This window comes from Xiphophorus couchianus, chromosome 9 (assembly GCF_001444195.1).
Source record: "Xiphophorus couchianus chromosome 9, X_couchianus-1.0, whole genome shotgun sequence".
Lineage (NCBI taxonomy): Eukaryota > Metazoa > Chordata > Actinopteri > Cyprinodontiformes > Poeciliidae > Xiphophorus > Xiphophorus couchianus.
In genome coordinates this window covers 30,509,829-30,533,967 of record NC_040236.1, presented here as the reverse complement: position 1 = coordinate 30,533,967, position 24,139 = coordinate 30,509,829, and the positions used below count along the sequence as shown (strand labels likewise).

Genomic DNA, 24,139 nt, shown 5'->3' with positions numbered 1-24,139 from the left:
CCATGTTTTTGTAGGCTTGCAGGTGTGCAGATGGCAAAGTGAACAGAAAGTTCAGGATATTGCTTCACAAAGTGACCCTGTTTGAAAATTGTCCACAACTTTATCCAGAACCTTTCTGCTGTGTTTCTTCGTCTTTTCCATGCTGCTTTTTGTCTGATCACAAGTAATGATTAAGATTGCATTCTGAAGATAAAGGGTTGCACTGGGATGTCAAAGCTTTAGAAGGCAGTTCATCACATTTAAGGAGTTATTTTAAGCAAAAAAAAAAAAAAAAAAAGAAAAAAAAAGGGGCGTGCTGTGGTGGCGCAGGGGGTTAGCACGACCCACATTTGGAGGCCTTAGACCTGCGGACGTCGCGGGTTCGACTCCCGGTCCCGACGACCTTTGCCGCATGTCCTCCTTCAAAAATGGCGCCGGCTCAGCTGGCTGCCTGCAGACGCAGCTCCTGTCGTGTGTTAATCTGTGTATAAAAAATTCTTGCTGTAACTGCGAAATAATTTCCCTGCTGGGATGAATAAAGTAATTCTTCTTCTTTTTCTTATTTCTGTTAAACAGCATATATCTCAGTGACATTTATTTCCATGCTGAAAATCAAGATATATAAAATTTTTCTTTCTAAACAGTAAAACAGCCATAAGTTCTTTTCTTTCCTTCTCAATGATGCGCTGTGTTGTGCTGACCTATCACATAAACTATCCACACACTCTCCATTGAAGTCTGCAATGTGAAAAATCTCCATTCAGAAAACGCACTGATTGATTATGGAGAAAGCCTGCCATGTTTGTTTCAAACAGCTTACTGTAGCACACCCATCAGTATGTTTTGGCGTTTCTGACATTTTGTTGTGGTTGTCGCACTGGTGGAGGTGGCGATGGTGAAGACAGGGGTGTGTGCAAGTGAGAACGACAACAGAGGCAGGAGGTCTGAAAGACTTTGTGAGAAAGTTTGTATTAAATTCCCATTTCCCTTCATTGTGTGCCGAGCTGGCCTGGATCCACACGCACTGATCCTGCTGGGCCCTGGGAGCCCAAGAAAGGGGGTCGCTCACACCTCTTGGAGCCCCAGCTCACCCCAACCGATTTCTCCCTAACTGCAGTTTCAAACCCTTGACCTTTATCCCACCATACCCCCTGATCTCTGATAAAGAAACCATGTTCAGTTCTAAGTGTGTGCTTGAAAACAGGGTAACACCAGTGAAATGAGTAAATGTAAACATTGCTAAATGAATTGATGAAAGACAAAATGGCAGAATGTGAGATAAAGTATGCATGTGTGACAAATATTAGCAGATTTTAGATGCCTCCATCAGAGCAAGTCGGATTTCCCCAACGATAAGCAGCCACAAAAGCCTGATAACACTGTTTCTGTGGGAATTTTGATCGGGTTTTTGCTCTTTCAACAATTTTTAAAGCATAGTTTTCTTAACCACTTGTTAAAGAATGTATTTATATACCAGGACATCTTCTTTACTTTGTTGTTTTCCACTACAAGGTAATGAAGAAACAGGGAAGCCTGCAGTTTATATTGTCAAGACATTCATTGAAAGACCACAATGACAAATTACAATATTTTAATGTCAGGATGGTTAGTCTGTTGAAAAACAAAGGAGAAAATGACCAACTGCATGGAGAAAGATTTCATCTGCACAAACAAAATACAAATCAGAGAATCTTTCTGGATCAACAAACACCTTTTTATGGTTTAGTGACAGACCAGATGTCTACAGCTTTTCACCAAAAGAGAACAAAAAAAATACACAATGAAACTGTTTTTATTCATTTCTAAATCAGATGCATCGGGGCACAATCATGTTTCTAACCACAATATCTCTGCAAAGAGACGATCCCCATAACATCAAAACGATGTTATGGACCAGCAACAGACAGATGTGGACCAAATGCTTTTCCAAGAAAGACAACCTCAGATTTGTCACCGCCTTCACACAAATGCCTCCGAATGGTACAGCTGTGAAAATATCTGAAGAGACATTAAACCACACTCTTGGCTAAAGGACATGAAGGCATAAGTGTCAACATTTTGGAATCCACACCCTTGGTCACATGTCACTTCCTTTGCCATATTTCCTCTCACTTTCCACTGTATACATTCTCACAAAGAAAAGCTGCCATTGACATAACCTACAGAGGAAAAACCCTCAAACAGATGGAGCAGCGAATGAAATGATGACAATAGTTTTGATAGAAGAGAAAAACAAACAAGGGTTGGCATAGTGACAGAGAGGACAACGTGGATGGGTTTCAAATGACACTAGGAACTTCTTAAACTACATTAGCAACAGATGAATCAGTCTAATAACCAGGCACAGAATCTATAAAGTAAGTTTGTATAAATCCTTCACTAATCTGTAGAGCAATAACTATCCCAACATAAAGGAAAATCAGGTGTTTTTTAAAAAAAGATTTTTTAGGATAAACTTGATAAAACTTAAATTTAAACTGAAAGACAATTAAAAACTGAACATTAATCTAATCAGTTATATTAATTATTAGTCATACTAACATTTGTCAACTATTTAGAACAAAAAAATCTAAATAAAATACACTACTTAGTAAATAAAATTAGTTCAAATAAATGTCAGTTTTGCCCCACAAACTATGTTTCTACATGCATGTATTCAATAATACATGCACTTTAATGCATGTATTATTGAATGTTCAGTATTTTAAGTAGGATACAACTGAAACTACATTCAGAAGTTATATGATTCAGAAAATTAATTATGTTTTCAAAATGCTGAAATAATGACATATTTTTATGTTTTTCATACTTTTCAAAGTCATGACTTTGTAACAGCCTCTCTAAAACATTGACTTTGTTCTCATTAAGCCACTTTCTAACTAACTTTGTGGTATGATTAGTGTCACTGGATATTTTGTTATGTGGAAGTTTATCTTCCTGCCTAATGCCTTGAGCTATTGCTTCAATATTTCCTCACAACTCTATTTCTTCATGATGTCATCTATTTTGTGAAGTGCAGCTGTTCCTTTGGCAGCAAAACAGTCATAACATAATCCTGTCACCCCAATATTTACACTTGGCATGATGTTACCAGGTTTGTAGTATTTCTTCTTTTTTTTTTTTGTAATCTAAATATAAAGATGGTCATTATGATCGGGATCGGGAAGATGTGAACATGGTTTTCACATCTTTGTCCATTAGCATATCTGCAAACTACAATCTAAATTTTTATGTGACATTTAGAGTAGTGGAAAGTCAGTCATATTGGTGCAGGACTCTTTTTCTTCTGTATACAAACACTCGCTTCTCAACTTCAGTGAGCATCTTTGCAGAATATTTCACTTTTGTTCTGTGGTTGATTTGCACATTTCACACCAAAACACATTGACCTTAGGAACACAGAACTATTTACCTTCCTGACCGTTTGATGACTGGAGACTTTTGTTGGGTTTATACTTAAATATTCTCATTTGAACAAAAGAGCAAGGAGACCTAGGAAATGTGGAAATTTGCACATTGAGGAACCAGGGTTGTAGAGGTCCCATATTCTATTGTTCATATTTTGGCCAATAATAACTTAATTGTAAATATTATGTTGATGAATTTGTCATTTTTGATGCTTTTATGTAAACGTCACATAAAAAACTGTTCTTAAAACTATATCTGAAATGTGCATAGATGGTGTGCATATGTTGCGACGCAAAGAGTTAAAGTACAAATGATCTCATTCTAAACCTTCATTTAAATAAGATGTTGTAACTGACTCTCACAAAGTCATGACATAATCATCTGAACTGTATAGCTGCATGGTAATGTCTTAGCATGTATACTAGCTGTTGCTAGGAAAGGAGTTTTCATGAGGTCAAGATTAGCCAATCAGCTCCATTTTCAAGAGTTCATGTAATTATTCTACTTTGCTGTCTACAAAGACAGATTTCCATTTTAGAATCTTACATGTTAGTTCATGTTTAAATTCAAAATATAAATCATTTCAACTTCAAAATTAACAAAACAAATATATAATGACAGACATTAAGGGAAACTGATTTGAACATAATACATGTATGGTTTATTAAAAAAAAACATTAATATTTTGAAGATTCTGACATTCCACCTGAAATAATAAAAAAGTCTTTGTAACTGGAGTTGATCGAGAATATGTTGATAAAACTCAAGGTGAATGAAGTGTAAGATTGAATCTGTTTTTTTTTTTTCATGTACAGTACATTTAATAAGTTCATTCCACAGGAGCATGAAATTCAAAGTACCCTTTGAATCCTTTACTTATCTACTGCAGACACCCACATCTAACCTCATATGACTGTATCCTAAAGTTGGGTTGGAAACAAAACGAGTTACTGTCACGTTTAACAGCCTCATGATTTGGGTTTCATGTTTCTAATGACAGGAACACTTCCCTTCTTCCCCTCCCATTTCCTCGGCCTCCACCAGCAGTCTCATTACAATTATAAAACATTTAGACAGACTTTATGGTTATTATCAAACCATAACACAGACTGACGATTATACAGAAGTAATAATGTTACATCCACATACAGTAAGTCTCTGTCAAATTATAGTCAACAAAATGTTATTAACCCATATCAGAGAGGTTTCAACATGTATGTAGGCAAGTTTCTCAAGATATTAAAGAAGAAAAGATCAATATGATCTATACAGTCTTGGATAGCTGAAAGAATGTTCAACTCTATAGCTTTAAAAGCAGAAAGCTCAGTGAGTAATAGTGGACTTAAACAACATAGGAAGACCATTATTGCTACATCAATTGCTAAAGTGGAGGTGTTTTCTAATACAGCCCATAAAAGAAGCAAAAGAGGTTCTCTTTCATCTTAAAGTCATTTCTATTTTACTAAAAATAATAACATTTTGGAAAGCAAAAGCAAATGTAGAAAGTAATAATTCAATTAGATAAATATTGTGATGTCACAACATGGATAACTGTACCATTTCAAATCTGAATATAAAAAATAAATTTTTTTACAAAAAAGATTTTCTGTAAGGGCGTCTAGTCAAACCATTTATCTAAATTTAATGGATAAACTTACTTTAGCCAATAGGTCTATACTAAATTTAAGGCAGGTGATTGACTTTAGAATAACCAGAATAAACAGCTACAAACGTAAAAAGACTGTGATTATGCTCCACTAATCTGAAACACACTTCCAGCCAAACGCCAGGCAGTACACTGAGTTCATTTAAAACCAAGACTAAAAATCTACCTATTTTTAACTGCCTTTGATCATTAACTGGAAAATTGATCAAAATATTTGACATACATTTGATGAGAAATATTCTTGATAAGTTTGATAATCTCATTTGACCAAATGTAAATAAACAAACTCAGCTTGAGAACAGTTTCCACACTGTCGCATTTTATTTTTTGAAAAAAATGCCACAATAGAAAAACTGTGTGGAAAACTGAGATGCATCCATGATAAAGTGGTTTGTAAGACCATATATTCACTTATTTGTAGTGTCCAAATTGCATCATTACAGCAGTCTTGTGTTTAATTCATGCATCCTTCAGGAAACACAGTTTGAAGAACTACTATTAATGTAAAATCATGGTTCTTTGTAAATTTAGGTCTTTACAACAGTAAAGTGTAGTAGTTTTAACAATTCTTTTATGTCAAAATAAATGAATAAGTTAACACCATGATAAGAGGAAAATCTATTTAGACTGGACTTGTTTCTTCTTACATGAATACTGACATCCATTATGTTACTTGGAATGTTGTGTATTTTCCGCTCTAAAAAACGATGACTTAATATATTTTTTCCTATCCAAAATGGTCATTAGTCAAGAAGCTGAGGAGCAGTTCTCTTGCTGTGTCTCCCAACAAAATACAACACATTTTTTAGCCACATTGTTTAGCCACATTGTTTTAAAAGTTACAGATTATACTTTTCAGGCATTTTTTGAATTGTCTGTCTCTGTATGATAGTATCTGCACATGAATCACAGACATACACACCAAAAACTAACAGAGGTGAATCTACTTGGTCACTAACATATTTTACATTAGTTTCATACACTGACAGAAAACATGGTACAAAACTCAATCTGAATGACCTGCCATCAATCCCATTCTCCCAGTCTGCCTCCTGGGATGAGACGGGGAATGTGACTGGTGTGATCTGGGTCCATCACCAGATGTAGAGTACAGTGACCCACCAGTCTGACACCACACACACCCTCCATGTTTTCAGGATGTCAACATTTCAGCCCCTGGTGACCTTTCACAGGTAGCTGTAGCGTAACCAGACGTTCACCTCATTAATATTGTTATAGAAAAGCTCTGAAATAACACAGAGGAAATGATAATCAAAATTGAATTACTGGCTTCTTTTTTTTTCCAAAGTGACACTGAATACTCCTAGTCTGCCCAGAGTGTTGTTTTTTTTGGCAATTTGAGAAAGATTTTGCAATGTCCAGAATATGAAGAGACTATGTTCTCCGTATATTTATCCAGATATTCTGCAGCAAACCAAAAATAGCTCCACTGGCTTTATCTTCAGCAGTGGAGTCTTGAGCAGTGAGGTTTTATTGAGACTACTGCAGTTTTTATGAAGAAACTGTATCTGCTATTTTTAGGTTTTTCTGAAGTGCTCCTTAACTCTTGGAAAACGTTTGATTATTCTTTTGCTTCCTCTGTAAGAAATCTTTGTGGAAGGTGGTTTATGATGAAAAGATGTCCTTTCCTCTTCTGGATTATGGTTCCAACAGCGCTCATTGGAACCTTCAGAAGTTTAAAAGTGCAGCAGCTACTATTGCCAGTATGTTTTCAAGAGTACAGTCTATATGTGAAGAATTTTTTGCGTTTTGAAATTATTCCACTTCAGTCTAATACTTTGCTAATTAGAAATCTCTTTTGAGGTAATCAGTTAAAACTGTACAACCTAAAATTGATGTATTGAAATATGTTAAATTGTGTGATTTAACATGATATTGTCAAATAGAGAGTGCTCCAAGAGATAGTTTAAGAAAGCAAAAAAAAAAAGAGTGAGATGGATGAGCTGTTTTTGCTTGTCTAAAGTGTCTAAAGGACTTGAGCCAGATTCAGGAAAAGGTACGTCTGCTGAGGGCTGATATGTGTGTGAAGGAAGTGGAGGGAACACAGGGGCAGGAATCGCCCTGCAGACCGGAAAGGCCTTGTGGAGGTGATGGTGGGAGTGGAGGTGGAGGGTGTCCGCTTCAGTCTGATAGCTTGTTTGAAGCACACGCACACACACGCGGACACACACACACAAACATACGGAATCACATATAACACATCGCTCTGCAGGCTGTGGATTCTTGTTCTGTGAGAACAAGAATCCAATCTCTGACAAAGTAAGTCAGAGCTTGATGGCTAGTGGTGGCAAAACATACATGCACACTTATTAACTCAGGAAGTTAGTGTAAGTGCATTTAATTATGTGCAAAAGTGCTACTGTAAATACAATGGTGCAATCAACAGTAATTCTGTTGTAGGAAATCCACCTTTTAATGCAGTAGCAGTTGGAGTTATGAGCTGCAGGAAATGATCCTTAGCCGTTTTGTTTGATTTAAGACTGGAACACTTTATTGTAAATAAATTAAAAACACTAGCAGCTCTTTTAATTGTTCTGCTTTTGCCCTTAAAGACATATGTAAATTAAACTTTATTAGTGGACACAAATGAAAAGAAAGAAAGAAAGAAAGAAAGAAAGAAAGAAAGAAAGAAAAGCACTGGTAAAAACTGGGAACTGCCAAGAGAACAGCATTTGCTGTGCTCACAGTGTTCTCTTCACAATGCGTTCTTTTTACCAACATCCTTTAGTCTTTGTTAGGGTTAAAAACCAGCCACTAAAGCAAACAAAAACAGGAAAAGCCAACAGTTTAAGTTGTTTCTCAGATTTTGTCTAATCTGCCTCCATGTTGCAGAAGATACTTGGGTGAAATCATGATCTGACATAAATTTGTTATAAAAGTATTACTGATTAAACTTTAGCTTTAATAACACAAAGCTACATAATTTTTAAAGTTTAATCAGTAATACTTTTATAACAAATGTATGTCAGATCATGATTTCTTGGTTAATGTCAAGTTGTCATAACGAAGACATTTTGAATAATGCCAACTTTGTATTAAAAGTGTCATGATTTACCGAATGACACTTTATGACAACAGTCATAAATATTCATGTAGACTTAACCATGTTCATGACAGGTGTTATGTCATGTTTATGACGGTGTTATGACAGTCTTATTCACAACCCGTCAAATAAAGTGTTACTGAATAACTTTTATGTTAATGGTGTAAAAGTCGGATCAAATGTGACATGACCCTTCAGACTGCAGACCTTCTCAAAACTACCAGATACATATACGATTTTGTACCACATGTGAAATTGACACAAGTCAGACTTTATTTTGGCTGAAAAGATCAGACTATTCCCTGAAAAAGTCAGACTTGGGTCGCAATTATCTGCTGAGTGAACATTGCTTTAGAATGACAACTTTTTTTTTATCAACTATCAATTACATGATCACCTTTTTTATTTAATTTTGCAGTCTGTAAATAAAAATAATATTGTTTTTTCTTAAGAAGGGACTTTAGGGACTTCTAAGTCAGCAGCTGAACGATGCACTAAACATTATGTGCTTCTTTTTGTATGTTTTCATATGGGCCCCATTATAGAGATTTTATGATTTCCATCCAAAATTTTATGTATCAGCTAAGTTGTACTGGAGGTACCCCTAAATAATACAGTTACTATATGCACTGGATACCTGCTGTAGGAGTTACAGCTGCATTTCATTCATGCAGTAAAAACCGTAGAAGCATTAGTAGTTTGATACTCTGTCATTAAGTGTCTCTGGGCTCTCTCACTTTTCGCATTAACAGACTTACAGCTTCAATAACAGCATTAGAAAGAGTGCAGCTGGAGCATGTTAAAACTGTGGCGACTTTAATGCTCACTCCAAGGTAGATGGGAAATGGATGTTTTATAATGCTCCTTGTTTCACCTTCACAAAGTGTGTTTCTGTAATACTGGGTGCATTTCTGTTTAAAGATTTGGTGTAAATTCATGAAACCCTGACATCCAAAACAAACAATGAATTAAGCATGCCTGGTTATTAAGCATGGCTGGTTATGAACATTTCATTAGAATGAGTCATTTTCTTTACAAAGATCAAGCCCAGAACTGGATTATTTATGGCTACTAAGTACCTAGTTTCATGTTGTAAATGCAATAGGGTATTTAGCATGGAATGGTTATTAAAGGTAAAGAAAAAAAAATCTATCTTAGAGAAAATGTAGATTTGAGTCTAACGCATTTCTTCCTCTTTTTATTATTCTCATGACGGTTGCTCCCAAGACCAGGCAGAACCACAGGAACCAGAGGACCCTAGCAGTTTTAGGTCATAGCCAAGGCTAGTGTGAGGTGATGGTGGAACTGCCAGGGCCCGCTGGTTTCTGTGGTTCTGCCTGGTCTTGGGAGTCCCTGACTTCTGGTCGGCACTCTGGACACTGCCTACGCACAGCTGGCATGTGTTCCCCTGGATTGTACCTATGCAGCTCCCACAGGTGCCCCACCTGAGGGTGGCCACCTTTGGGAGTTTTGGGGGGCCCTGGCTGCAGTCTCCACTGTGCTAAGCCGGTTCCTTTGACCTTCCTATAGGACTGTCTGAGAGAGTCTGATGGTGCAACGCTTGGAGCTTGTGCGGGCACCTAGCCACCAGCTTGACCAGATTTTCTGTTCTATCTGTGCATGGGGATGTAGTGGTGAGGTAGGGTGGGGGTTGGATCTGTGCTCTGCATCTTTCCTTGTGTCTCTTTGGCCTGTGGGATGCTGCTCCTGTGCTTCACTGCCAGGCTTCCTTCGCGTCAGGTACTCTGATAGAGTGCCTGATTCAAATGTTATGATGTATGGCATTTTTGGAACCCCATGATGATGAGTTGTTATGTGGTGAATCACCGCCATACCTTCTCCAGAATAGTGTAGGTTAAGTCATACAGGAAACATCTACTTCCACAGCTGATGTTAAAAATGGTTCTACAAGCTACTGAATCATAGGGTGGGCTTAGTTTTTCATACCCTTTAACTCTTTCTTTGCTTGAATAGTATTGGCAGGAGTCTATTGTGTGTTTTGTACACGTGAGCTTACATTTAAATAATTTCATAATCTCACAAAGATCAGATGACTTTTCATGACAGGTAAAACTCTACATTTAAAAGGAGGGGGTAGTATCTTTTTCCTATAACCACAAATACATGAGGCCCTTGAGATAAATTTTGGGGTGAAAGTTGCTAAAAAAAAATGCAGATGCAGATGTTTTATTCATAGATATATAGATTTGAAGCAGATGTGTAGCAATCCTGTCTCACATTCTCCTGTTTCCTGTCAGGGCCACAGCACATGGACTCATAAGCTCCAAAATATGTGAAAAATGTGAAACTCTCACCTTGTAAAATTCACACCTAGATTTGTTTCAGAAGGGAAATGTTTTTAGGGAAGAAAAAAAACAAAAGAAAACTGGTAGTTACTCTCTGTCCAGCAAACCTCCAGAGAGATTTGGATTGTCTCCTCCAAATGACCAATGGCCAGACACAGGATTGTTTGTCACATAGCTTTTCCTCCTCAAGTGCAACTGTCCATTGTTATGTACAGCACAGCACGTGCTGTTATTTCCCCATTCTTTTAAAGACCTTGTAAGGTTTTCCCATCTTCTTCACAAAAAGAGCCGTGACCCCCGACCCCGGCACTTTTCTTGCAGAGCAAAGAGTAAACAATGCAATTCAGCAGAAGAGTGAGAAGGGTTGAGGGGAGAGGTGGAAGATAAGTGCTTGCAAGATAATTTTATACAGATTCTGAGTCTTTGTTATGATCCTAAACTATCCAGAAAGCTAAGAGAGAGGATTAATTAAACATCTTTATCTGTCACTGATTTTAAAGAAGTTATCAGCTAAGACTGATAAAAAACTGACTGATATCAATGTTATGCTGTCTTTGCAAAATAAAGTACTGTATTTTAATTTAAAACCAAAATATGTTGTCAATGTCATTTATACGTAATTTTAATGGTACAGGTTTTATGCTGCAGTGGATCCCCAGTATTTGCTGAGGTTAGGGAACACAACCGCCCCTGAATACTTGAGAATCCCTCTAGTAACGCTTTTAATTAAGATCATTATTCAAAATTAACTCTAAAGCCTCTGCTTTTAGCATCAATTTTCTTGAAACTCTAATTATTGTGATCAAGTTGTCCTTTTTTTGCTACCAAAATGTACAAATATTGTCTTACTTCTACCTAAAAAGAAAAAAAACATTTCACCCACCATAATTTTCATTATGCCATTCCCAAAATATAAATAGTAGTGTCATCTACAAATAAAAGAAACTGTAGTTTACTTAATACTTCACAAATCAGGTTAGGTTCTGTTACTGAACCGTGTGAGACTATATATTTAATATATCTTTGCCCTGATAGTTAATTTTTAAACAGCACAAAGTATTTTGACTTTAAGCACTTATGAGAAATGCAAAAAAGCAACCGTTTCCAAACAATCTTTTCTTAAAAAGTATTAAATGAAAAAGTATTATGAAATACATAATACTCAAAATTACATGGATAAAGAACAAAAAGCTACTACCAGCCTTTTTGAAACTACATCTTCCAGATGATGCTGAGTTATCATTTTTGATTCTGAACCCATCTTTGTCCCTGATATTTTCCACAAGACATGCAGCTAAAGCATCCTGGAACATAAACAGGGAGGGAGGTAAGGAGAATTGGTATGGAAGTTAAACGTACAGATACAGGAAGGTCAGGAAGTGGCGCTATTGTTCTCAGGGTCACATCGCTTTTCCTTTCAAAACCTCAGAGGCATTTCTCTGTTCAATCTGTGGATCTGATATAAACAAAACTTCTAGACGTCGCAAGTATCTAGTCGCACATCCTTTCCCAAGAGGGCGGAGAAAATGTTTATATTTTAAATTCACGAGACAAAGTCTGTCACCTGAGGCAATTACATACAAACAGACACACCAGAAGGAGAGGAGACATATCACAACTAAAGCAAATATAAAACAAAATTCCTCAGGTTATGGATGGGTTCATACACAGAACATCTGTAAAAACCACTTAGATTGGTTAGTTACTATGTCACTTGCATGTCAAAACAGGTAGTTACAACCTGAACGGTTACATACTGCTTTCATTATGTGTTTAACTTCTTCCTGGTTTGGCACTGTTGCCACTGACCAGGTCTAATATCTCATTGGCCAGGGAAGGGCAGGAGGAGCACACCTTGGTAACCAAAGTTACTCATTAACATGCTATTCTGGGAATGAGCTGCAGAGCACAACAAAGATCAACCTTTGCACAGCACTTCTCTATGTCACAGGCAAAAGCAGAAGAAAATGTTAAAGCTCACTTGAACTATGAGGGAAGTCAAAGAGAGCAGGTGTAATCTGATACCGCTGGGACTCTGATGAACAGGTGACCAGGTAAGACCTAATGTAAACAACTGGGCTTTTAGAAGGGATTTTGTTAGAAGTAGGCTGGGTAAATGTTTCTCTCCTGAATACAAGTATAACAAGGCTACTTACAAAAACTGCGTAAATGTAACATTTATTACCTTGAGGCAATATAAAAGCACTCAAAGGCAGTCAAGCTAATAAGCTATTTGGTTTGATGATCTTTACAAAAAGTGCTGAGAAAATATAGCAAGCCTGACTTGTGTTGAAAAAAACATTTTCACATTTTGTTCCTTTAATGTAAAACTACAACATTTTTACAGCAAATAGTTGACCGGACTGACTTATTATTGATCCTTAGTTGTAGTTGCTGTAGCCTGGCCAACCACTCAGTGTATGCTGTAACACATACTAGCCAACTTATATGTATCTCATGAGTTTCTATGGAAATAAAGTCAAAGAGCTAGGAGTAGAATTTTATTAACAAGAAAGCTACTTTTATTGGCAGCACTTCCATTCAAAACTGGAAACAATTGTGGTTTAAGATACCGATTCAGTCATTGTATAACATATATATACCAGAAAAGATGACGCTAAATGCATAGTAATAGGGATTGTAAACTGTGACTGTAATTCAATGTGACTTTAAAGTAAACTGATAAATTAATCTCATAACTAAGAGAGCACAGTTTTCAGATCTGCCTTCAAGATTATTAAGCAATAATCGACAGCATTACGTTATTGTTTCTGTTATTTTTGCCATTTTATGATTTGCTTGGTTGGTTTCAACACTTTAGACAACTGTAAATTTAAGGAAACATTTTAACTTTCTTACATTTGGCAAAAAAAATTTAATCTATTTTATAGTGTACATGTTTCCCTTGATCAGTGATCAGACGATTAAATCCTGAAAAGTCTTTTTGTCTTCATCTAATGCTGTCCAAATTAATCAAACCAAGGATTTTTGTTCTCTAAGTGAATCAGCAAATGTCTTGCTTTAATACAAATTTTTGAGTTTAATAAATGTGAGATAATATTTAGCGACATATGCTTTGATGCATAAATATGGATCCTATTGAATATCTATTTTGCACTTCAGTGAGATATTTTATAGTATATGAAAAACTTAGCACCAAAGTTGTTTTGAAAATGCTGCCCTTAGGCAAGAACTCCTTGCTAACATCTATGCCATGCTTAAGCTCCTTGCACACAGAGATCAGTTTGTGCTGCAATCACAGGGGAATGAGAATCCAGAAAAGGAATCACAAAAGCTGATAGCTGAGACTCAGGGAAGTTCTGAGGTCCCAGATTACAGTTTAAACTCCAAATCTATCTGTGGTACTGCCTAACAGAAGTTTAGGCACATTCTTTAGCAATGTTGAAGGGTTAGAATGAGATGAAGAAAAAAAAGACACGGGTTTATGGGGTTTATACAGTAATTTCATAGTAATGGCATTGCAAATCCAAAAAAATCCAAAACACGTCTTCAATCCAAGACCTTCAATCTGCACTGTAATTAGTAAAAGAGACACAGATTTCAAATATTGTTTACTTGATTCCTTCCAGCTCCACTTGCTAAGATCTTTTCACGGAGAAGTCAGTAATTAAATGTAGTGCAAAAGTAGTACGGATATGAACAGACAACACCCCTCACATGGGTCCTCTCATGCTAAAACTGCTGGCAGTGGTACAAAACCCCCCAATATTTATGGGGGATCTTTTTAACTTGTCTCATCTTACACACACAGTTGAAATGCCACACTCACATACACAGAATGAAAAGACATAAAACTGTTTTTCTCACCGTCTCATTAAATAACAAGATAAAGAAAAGAGAGACTTGTGTTTAGACTTCTTCAAAGTAAGAAGTTTATAGGCAGATTGCCATCCCTTTAAACAATTTTGGGAAGCTCTAGTGATGATGCCACAACTTTATAAGACTCTGATAAACAAAAATTAAATCTCTGAGTTAGATGGAAGCACAGCTGTGGAAGCATTTGAAGTTGCATCTCAAGTACAACTTCGTTGTGACACATCAGACTTGTGTGAGAGAATTTTGGAGCTCCACATGTCTGACTCATCTTTTTAACATATTTAAAATGCGACAAAGGCACCCCATTTATCTGTTGAAACAGTTATACTCAAATGTAAATGCCATGGGAACTTTTAGGTGTCAAACTATAAAGGAAAGAAGTGAGTTCCATGTCCCAAAGATGATTATGCTTTGGTAAAAATGTTCATTTCAACACCAGAACTAACATAAATGACTCTAAAGATACAAGCTAAAGCTACTAAGAGAGTATTACTTTCCTCAGAGTTCTGTGTCAACATGGGCTGAAAGGTCACTCAGAAAAGAAGAAATAATTATTAAAAAAGCAACATAAAAAATCAGGATATTGTCTCCAAACAGAAATAGGGCCATGAGACACAACATAAAACTTGAAATTAGCCAAAAATAATTATCATTACATTTGGAGGAAAACAGTGGGAGACTGCAAATCTGGGGACACGATCCAAGCTGTGAAGACCGTCAGAGGATAATGTTGTAGATATCTGCTGCTAAAGGAACTGGCATGTTTTACAAACTGGAGAAAAGAACATAAAATCGATTAAAGCAATATCAGAAGGCATCAGCAAGGGAATTTTAAAGATTTGGCAAAATGTGGTTCTTCCAGCTGGACAATGACCCTAAAGACAGAGCTAAATAAGCTACAGAGTGGCTTACAGACAACAGGCAAATTTGTGGTCTAAACTGTAAGCACCATAAAGGCGGCATGTAAACTGAACTCTGCCAGACCAGTTCTGTCGGTAAGAAAGGGTCAAAATTTCAAATTATTATGAGTTTGTGGAAAAACACAAAAATACAATAGTTTACCAGTTTAGAAATTGTATGAAATAAGGAAATGCATTTAAACTTATGAATTTGAAGAAAGTTACAATAAAAAATGTCTAAAATTTCCTATTTAATAATAATCTGCCATTTAGCAAATGAAAATGATCTGGTCAGTGCTAACTGATGTAAAAGTCAAGCCTGTAGCATGAAAAAAATTTTATTTTCATACACTCTATGTAAATATCTGGTTTTACTTGTTGTTGGAATGGAGCATCTTTACTTCAAATTTCAATCAGAAAATACTTTAGAAAGAATAGTTAAAAATGTGAAACCAAAACATCTGCAGGAAGAGAAACATGTTTTTTAAACAGCTTGATCCACAGCTTTTATACAAATAAATATTCATGTTTACTGAGATCATTAGAAGTTAAAGAAGCTTGTGTAATCCTGTCAGACTGGATTTTTTTTTGTACATCTGTTTGTACTTTACATACAGGGAACTTTCCTTCACGTTCCTGGATGCAAATGTCCAGGAAACATTTAAATAGCTTTACATAAGGATCTTCAGTGGACACAGTACTTCCATCAAGCAAATCAACATACATGATGGTTTCAGCACGAAGTCAGTGTATGACAGATGAAGAGAGCCATCAGACTAAGTCCAGTAGTTGATTCCACACAGATCACATCTTTATAGATTAGCATATACTTAACTTAAAAAAAAAAAAATGTTTAGAGTACTTTTTTATTCGATTTGTTGCTTCTGTTGCATGTTTATTTTGTAACTGCACAGCATCCTAGAGTGTCCTGAAAGGGGTTTTTAAATAAAAATGTGTTAGTTCTTTATGATAAAAATATTTTTTCTGTTAACTTGAAAGCCAAACATTATAAGATCTACAAAGTTATCTCAGCTGTATCAGAGGGGAAAATGTGTACTGCTTAAAGTGTTTCCATTTCCTTTTTTTGTGCTAAACACAACAAAAAGTAAGAAAGACCGCCAAATGCTGCAGTGTTTCTAATTTGAGGACATTTCCCCTCAGCGCTGCTTCAATAAGAAATAAATCTAAAAAACTTTTCTATTTGTTGTTGCAAAACAAATAATGATTGCAGGCTTCCTTCTTATTGCCTTTTAAGATCCTAAGAGGCTGCAGAGTCTATGTTGTAGGAAGCCATGTACTCAGTTGACTCACACACAAATTTGTGAGTTTTTATTTGTTGAGCAACACCTCAGAAGAAGGTTTTCAGCAGAATGTGGGACTTCCTGTTTACGACACACTTTTCCTGCTTTGAGTGAACTCCAGAGAGATTGTCCTCATTAATGGCTTCAGAATAAAATCACTTCTTTTTCCATTTTACTTTTTTGTGTGTTAAGTGGCACATTTAGGTCATTTGATTGTGTTGATTCTGATGAGATTTGCTTTCTTTGGCACAAAATAATTTTTTGCATTTCCAGCTAAAATTCTCAGGAGCTTTGGGAGTCTAACTGGAGAAGATTGCTTCTACTCCTTCTTATAAATATGCAAACAGGTAAAAAAAAATAAAAATGCTCAAGCAAAAAGTTAATGTTATTTACTCTACTTTCTACAGGACCTGGTTTGACTGCTTCAGAAGGAGTCTGATTTATATTCCAGCTTGTCTCCACCTGTCCGTCAACACCAGCAGGTCACTTGTCACTCAATCTTGCCACCTAGTGGAGTTACAAAGGTTCAGCTCTGATCCGGCACAGAGAAACCAGCCAACTACCCCCCTCATCTGGGGAGTTGCATTCCCTGCAACATCTTCCAATCATCATATTCAACCTTTTACCTACTGGGACGAATGTAACACAAAACAGCTGAAAATGAAAATAATGAAAAGCATGATTTCGAGTTTTCTGCATGTGTTGCAGAACACAAAGTGACCTATCCGGGAGATATTCCCACAACGAGAGGTTTCATGCAAGAGTTGGTTCACTTAAAGCAAGCAAAAGGCCTAATTCACCAGGAAATAAATTTAAAAAAAAGACTCCAACAGAGACATCAAAAGGAAATGGCATCATCAGTAAATCAAACATCCATACCACCACTAACAATTAATGGTAAGAGAAAAGTTTGTTGTCCCTTCCTAAAAAAAAACATTTATTTATTCTTTTCATTATTTTTTTTTTTTTACATTATATAAGATAATCTTGATATCTTGGGAGACTTTTTTTTTACTGTCACATTCCCAATGTGTCAAACAAGAATGCAGTGTGCTTAAGGCGTGGCCTTAAAACACAAGCAGCTGTGTCTCCAATGAGCTCAAATGGGCCAGTTAACCTTTCAGACGTTTCGAAAGTCATGACATTATAATCGGAGCATTCCCCATTGTTTAAACATATATTAATAATTCTGATAGTAAATCTCTGATTTTTAAGACATTAACAAATAAATCTCTGACATATTCTTGCTCCTATCATTGATAATTTCTGGTACATGATTTAAACAATCTTTAATGATAAAATTGATTTTCTTATGGAGCCATGCTTTGTTGTAACAATTTAAAAGTGGAAAGCTTAATGTTTTTGTTTTGCTTGTTTTCTTGTAATCTTTGTGCTGTCATCCAGTTATTGTTTCATGAATTTACTTGTACTTGTTTTGCCTGTTCGGCAAGCCAACTCTGACCTGCACAAAGTACATAAAGTAGATGATCAACTGAAGCATAACACTTCTCTCAAGTCCTAGGTCAGATTTTTGCTGGTTTTGTTCACAACTCTTCTTTCAGTTAGCTGATTAGCAGTAAACAGAATGCTAATGGAGGGCCAGAGCTGTCTTATTTTATGCCATATACAATCAAAAATTGTACATATATATATGTTTTTTTACCATTGTTTGGATAAACAACAATTGAAGCCCATTCTACTGTTACACGTTTTCCAAAGCACATCAACATTGCAAAGTATGTGATTTTCTGTGATGCTTTCTTACAGGCACCACGGCAACCCGCATACCACAACACCCCAGTCACAACTGGGGGTTTTTGGTTGGTGTTCTGGCCACAGCCATTTCTGTCTCCCTTATCCTCGCCCTTCTCGCCAAATGTCAGGTGGTCCGACGTTACCTGGCCAGCTACAGGCACACACGCCTGAGGGAGCCCGATACTGTTAGCCATTCTGACTCTTCAGGTTGGTTTTTAAACACAAACCTAAAAAAAACTGATGAACATTTTGACATGAGGCATAATTGATAAGGGTATAACCTGTTTGAAGTCTGGCATTATAACGTAGAAGGGAAAAATGCAAGCCTTTTACAACATCTTGTAAATGCAAAAATCTACAATCATCAGAATGTGACATTTGACCTTTGACACTATATCGCATCTCCCGTCTAGCTTTTTTCATCCATCACATTTCTAAAAGAGCAAGTGAGCTTAAAAACATTACCAGCACATCAAGATTATGGCTTACATCTAAAAAGATATTTTGTTTTTCAAAAAATACAAATATTACATAAAATCAAAACAACAAAAAAATTTCAATAAAGAAACGTGGGACTATGTAGTACATGTAGTAAGAGGCAATCATTCAGAGAAAATTACAAATATAAGATTTGACTCTCCCGCTAACTTTGCTTATAAAGCCATGTGGAATTTAAAACAATTAATTGTTTTCTTGGATGTTTCCATTTCTTCTAAAAAGATGAAACTACCAAAACTAAAAAGAAATTAGAGCAAAAATATCACTCTTTCTATAAACACGACTTATCAGTTAAAATGTGTGCCTTTCTTTTTATTTGACAGACCAATGATCCTTTCAGTCAGCATGACTTCCTGAACCTTTTGTTTTTAATTAACTGATGCTTGTTTTATTCCTGGCTGCAGGCATGGATGTAGAGTTTGATATGCGCAGGGGACGAATGGACCCTCACTCCCTCCCCCCTGTGAGCGAGGAGGATGACGACGGCTTTATTGAAGACAACTACATCCCGGCAAGTGAGAGAGCCAGGGCTGAGAGAGCAGCCGAGGACATGGAGGAAGACACAGAAGAAGAGATGGATGTGATTGAATTCAGCATCACTTAGAGTCTCTGGATGCATGTGGTTCATTGGTTGAGCCAGAAACCATTTCTACTCCATTGTTTGTCTTGTCAGTTGGTGTGAATGTTTTTCAAAGTGGATACGCACTGCGTTTAATTGTATTATATTGAAATTAATTATTACACATGCCTTCTAGTTTTGAAGATCTGAATATGGGCTCTGAAGGACCATTAAATTCATATTGCTGACAGTTTCAAAATGTTTTAAAGAGCATGCAATCATGCAATCATGTAAAAGTCAAAATCAGCAAGAGAGAAGCACTGGCTATCTTGAAACATTGCAAGAAGCAAACATTTAATCCCCTGAAGAATTTATTTTAATTTCCAGTATAACCAAGGATATTTAGCTACATAAGACATTTTTGGAACATGGCTGCATTTCGTTTGTACTCGCAAGTAAGAATTTCCAAAAACCACTGGAGCGACCAAGGCATTCTGAATTATTTAAAAGTGAAAGGTTTCTAACTAACAGTGATATCAAAATCCATTATGGCTCTCTTGAACTTCTAAAAGCACAGCTAATCTGCCTCGTAGTTTAAAATTTTTACATAGCAATTTATTACTTTCACAAGCAGCAAAACAAGGAAGTATTTTAATGACAGTAGTGGGATTATTTTAAGAGTTGTGAGTTTTGCACAGTGAAACTTTGAATCTTTGTTTTTATGGTACAGAAGTGGCAGTTTTTGACATGTGAGGTGGTCAGTGCCGAACATATCAATATTTTTAAGGTTTTAAATTGTTTTGAGCGGTTTAGCAGTACATACGTTGGCGTGGGACTGAATGTGTTTTTGGTTGCATTTAGGGTGGCAAACTACAGGGGCTTAACAAGGGGTGCAAAGAAGGGTTATATTTTAAAAATAAATCACAGTACACTAAAGATGCATTTCATGTCACTCATCTGTCTCTGAAATCATACAGCTTCTTACACTGTTATCCAACTGTATGAACATTATTTTCTATTACACTTTTCCTTCTGCTTTAATTTCCAATGTGGCACTTTGCTTGAAAACTGTCAGGTCAAGAGAAAGTTCATAATGTGGCTACAGCCTAAAACAGCTTTTTTAACAGACACATTTTGTAAGAAAATGAACATTGTCTTCTGATATTTTTGTCTGTTTTGTTTTTTTACTTTTGAATAGCTGAAATAAATGTTAAGGGTTCGAATCTTTTGAAATCCACCTGTACGTTTGTTATAAAAAAATACTTACTGCATGTGTTGTGTGCAAACAGTTCAGTTAATGCTTCAGAAAAACGGCATCATAAATTCAGATATAGTTTCATCCCTTCAGTACCAGTACTAAGAGAAATATTTCTTTTTTTTTCTTAGAGCTCCTTATAAGAGTTAATTTCCTAAAACCTAAAAGTATGTGACTGTAACCGTGTCACTTTTGGGAACAGATATAGTTGATTTTGAAACTGAAGGAATAACTTTAGGACTTCTCGCTTCAACGAGCACCAACTCGAGTCACTCACCTTCTCCTTCTTTAAACTCCGCGACATAATCTGATATAAACAACAGTAATTAAGCTTGGCACTGCGCGCTGGGTCGAGCCCTGAAGCGTTTCTGTGTGAGGCCATACAGCTGATGAGAGCAGCCTGACAGGTCTGCGTCGAGCTGTCTGGCGAGGCTGCATCCGGAAGAGCGGCCCGTCAAGTTCACAGCAAAACCAGAAGCAGAGCTATTTTGCCTTCAAAACAAAAGCGTTGAATTTCACACTGTCAGCCCATGGGCGGGAAAAATACATGAAAATAGACACGATTACCACTTAATAATAATAATAATAATGCCCAAAGTATTGAATGCTTTAACTTCAAATCTGTGCAAACTCTAGTTTATAATCTAGGCATAAACAGATAATATTATGGCAGCCCATAAAAGCATTAAAAATGTGAAGTGTATATTATTACTGATAGGTATTTCCAGAGAAACGACGAATTATGACTTTTGAAGCTATTTCAATTGTCTTAAAATGTATTCTTACAGATAAAGGAAGCTTCGCATTAACTATATTATTGGCCTTGCCTGAATCATTTTAGATATTTCTTTTTCAGTCGTTGGGTATTATTATTAAGCCTTATTTTAATATTCACTTTTTTTATGAGCAATTTCTCAAGGACACATATTTTATTAAATGTTTATCATAAGTTCTACATCTTTATTGTTGAGATCTGAGGTGTCTTGTCTTGTCAATCATTTCAAAATTCACAACCTCTTCAGTCTTTTATTTCCAGAAGATCCAAGCCTTGTTAAGAGTGTAAAACGGCTCCTTTGCACTGAAAAAGCAACACTAAGAGCTACGCCAGGCAAACAAAACTGATTTAAGCGTTCTGCAACATCGTGCTGAGGTTGACATTAACAAAATTTGAGGATGGAAATAGATTGGTTGAGCTCATTTTGCGGCCGGAAATTGTGCTTCTGTAAACACAGTGAGTTTGACGCTCCGGAAAAGCGGCGCTGCAGCGAAACGCTTCGACTGAACAGAGCGCAGCTCAGAGGGGGGAGGAGGAGAATGATGGGAGCGACTTTTTCTTCCATTTATATGACCCATATCCTACAGTAGACCTAGGAATCATCCTGCCTCATTCTTGTTCTCGAGGTTTTTTTTTTCTCCGTCAAGATGTCCGCCTCGGCGATATTCATCCTCGACCTGAAGGGAAAGGTAAGTTTTGGGCGACTTGTTGGTGGGGAAGTTGACATTAACAGCGCGGCACCTGCAATACGAGGACTATTTAAACTAAAGGAAGCGCCTCTGCTGAAGTATATATTTTTATTTCACCGTGCTTGTTTCTACTGCATTTAGAAAATTTCCGGCATAGTTGTGTTTCAAGAGAGTAAGTTAGTGAATTAAGGTTAAATGGGTTGTAACACTGACATAAAACAGGAAGAGAAAGCCAACTCGCCAAACTCGTTTATCGATGCTGAGTGTACACAGAGAGCTTGTTCTTGTGCACCGATGCAGCCCTTATTATATGTGATGTGTCCTATTTCAAAGTTTGGAACTTATCTCTTGGAGCTATTGTTTCTTTTAATTGCAACTGATCCCTTTGAAAAGTGTTTCAACGTGCATGAAAATATAGAATTTAGGCTTTTACACATAATTTAGTCATTAGAAAATATCTTTCCACTGGATCAAGGATTTAATCTCTCGTTTTCTTTTGTATTGCTTTCCTTGTCTCTAAAAGTCCTATTTAATTGTTTACTTTTTGTTCCCATTGATGTTTTGCACATATTTTCTTGTTTGATAGTTAACAAGAACTTCAAAACATTTATAAAATGTGATTTGCTTATTTTTGCAGCAGATAGGCTGAGGGTGTGCATAGTGTACTGAACTCCACCCTACTCTGGTTTGATCAGTAGGTTTGCAAAATTAATAAAATTTTATGTCTCAGGTTGTTTACACAAACTTAATCCTAGACTCACTTAATTTTGACTCTCAACATGCTAATGAGATTTAACACAACTTGGGAGCCACTGCCTTGAAACGTTTAGATCCGTCTGCGTTCCAACACACTTCAATCACATGAATGACTGAAATAGCCTCTGCAGAAATTAGCCCATTAGATTCAGGTCAGTTGGAGCAGGGATCCATGTAAAAGTTGCTACAGTGACTTTTGCAGGATTTGGTGATTGCTGATCTAAACAAAGTTTGTACAATTTAAGCAGAAAACTGATCAGTTAGCATCAGCTCTACGCTATTTGTCCTAGATTTCTACTTGTACTCTGTACTTTGGTAAGCAATAAGGACATAGAGGAAAGTAACGTTCTCGTTTTTTATAATGAATAATTTCTTATTTAGGGTCCATTGTTTGGCTATTCTTTCTTTAATCAGTAGAATACAGGGCAATTAGGTCTAATTCATGTCTATAAACTGACAGGGACAAAAAAAGAGTCAAAGGTTAGTGCCAAACACTCAATGGGTCAAATCATGAGCTGAACACCCCCTCCCAAAAAAAAAAAAAAGCTAGCTTCAAAGAAAGTCAGTGAGGAGATAATTTTGGTTTGCAGTGTGGATATTTAGTCTCTGTGACAAGGAAACCAAAACTTCCTGGATTTCCTGTGAGAACAGTTTTTTTCTCTTTTCGATTGTGTCCTTATAAACCTTTCTAAAACCTTTATAAACGGCCTCATACCATAAATCTCTGCGTGTAGGGTGGTTGTTCAAGCTGTAAACACAGGAGGAATAAGAGCACGTCATTGGCCGAGGTCCACCTGGATATGGAGAGATGTGTCAAGCCCTAAAATGTTATATTGATTTTTGTCTGTTGCTGTTTATTTTGTTAGAGTATATTTTTTCATATTAAATGTGTAAATGTGTGGGATTTTTTTTGTCAACTCATTTTTTTCAGTTTCAATTAAAATGCCAAGTTTTGTTCATTTTAATGCTCTGAAATCTCTTACTTACTTTTAGTGTAATCTACATAGTATTTAGTCTAAGCTATGTATTTGTTTTTAATTGTTTTGACTTCTATGCATATTTTAGACCCGTATTTCATATTTCCTTTTAATTTGAACTAACTTACAAAAAAATGTCTAAGAATAGGAACAAAAATGTCTGCAGCATGCTGGGATTGTTTGGTCAGCACTGCAAACCCGGCACTGTGTCTTAAAGTCACACTGCCCAAAGAAAACCTGTGGGGCTTAACTTTGAGAGCAATAATGTTCATATTTGTGGCTTTTTTCCTTGATTTTATGTGGATTCATTTCTTTAATATATGCCATTCACATGCTGAGGAGGTAGTAACAAAGAGAGAGAAGTAAAACATGCAGGATACCAGACTTTGAGGACTGACTTTGGACACCTCTACAC

At 36.4% G+C, this 24,139-nt stretch overlaps 2 protein-coding genes across 2 annotated transcripts in view; both read left to right on the top strand.

Annotated features, from left to right (window-relative positions):
• Positions 1–12,324: 12,324 nt before the first annotated feature.
• c9h1orf210 (chromosome 9 C1orf210 homolog) lies at positions 12,325–20,436 on the top strand. The gene is made up of 4 exons (XM_028026703.1): positions 12,325–12,477; positions 16,868–17,357; positions 18,228–18,422; positions 19,118–20,436. The coding sequence occupies exons 2-4, from the start codon at positions 17,216–17,218 to the stop codon at positions 19,315–19,317; spliced, it is 537 nt and encodes a 178-aa protein (XP_027882504.1). The 5' UTR covers positions 12,325–12,477; positions 16,868–17,215; the 3' UTR covers positions 19,318–20,436.
• Positions 20,437–21,789: 1,353 nt separating this feature from the next.
• ap1m3 (adaptor related protein complex 1 subunit mu 3) overlaps positions 21,790–24,139 on the top strand; it is a 35,611-nt gene continuing 33,261 nt past the window's right edge. The window contains exon 1 of the mRNA XM_028028465.1: positions 21,790–21,991. Within this exon, the coding sequence (XP_027884266.1) occupies positions 21,950–21,991 (42 nt within the window). The 5' untranslated portion in view covers positions 21,790–21,949. The remainder of the gene's footprint in view (positions 21,992–24,139) is intronic.

Excerpts from the sequence above, each read along its gene's own strand:
- c9h1orf210 (XM_028026703.1), top strand. The coding sequence starts at position 17,216 with ATGCAAGAGTTGGTTCACTTAAAGCAAGCAAAAGGCCTAATTCACCAG. Across the intron at positions 17,358-18,227 it reads ACCACCACTAACAATTAATG|GCACCACGGCAACCCGCATA; the intron begins GTAAGAGAAAAG and ends GCTTTCTTACAG. Across the intron at positions 18,423-19,117 it reads TAGCCATTCTGACTCTTCAG|GCATGGATGTAGAGTTTGAT; the intron begins GTTGGTTTTTAA and ends TCCTGGCTGCAG.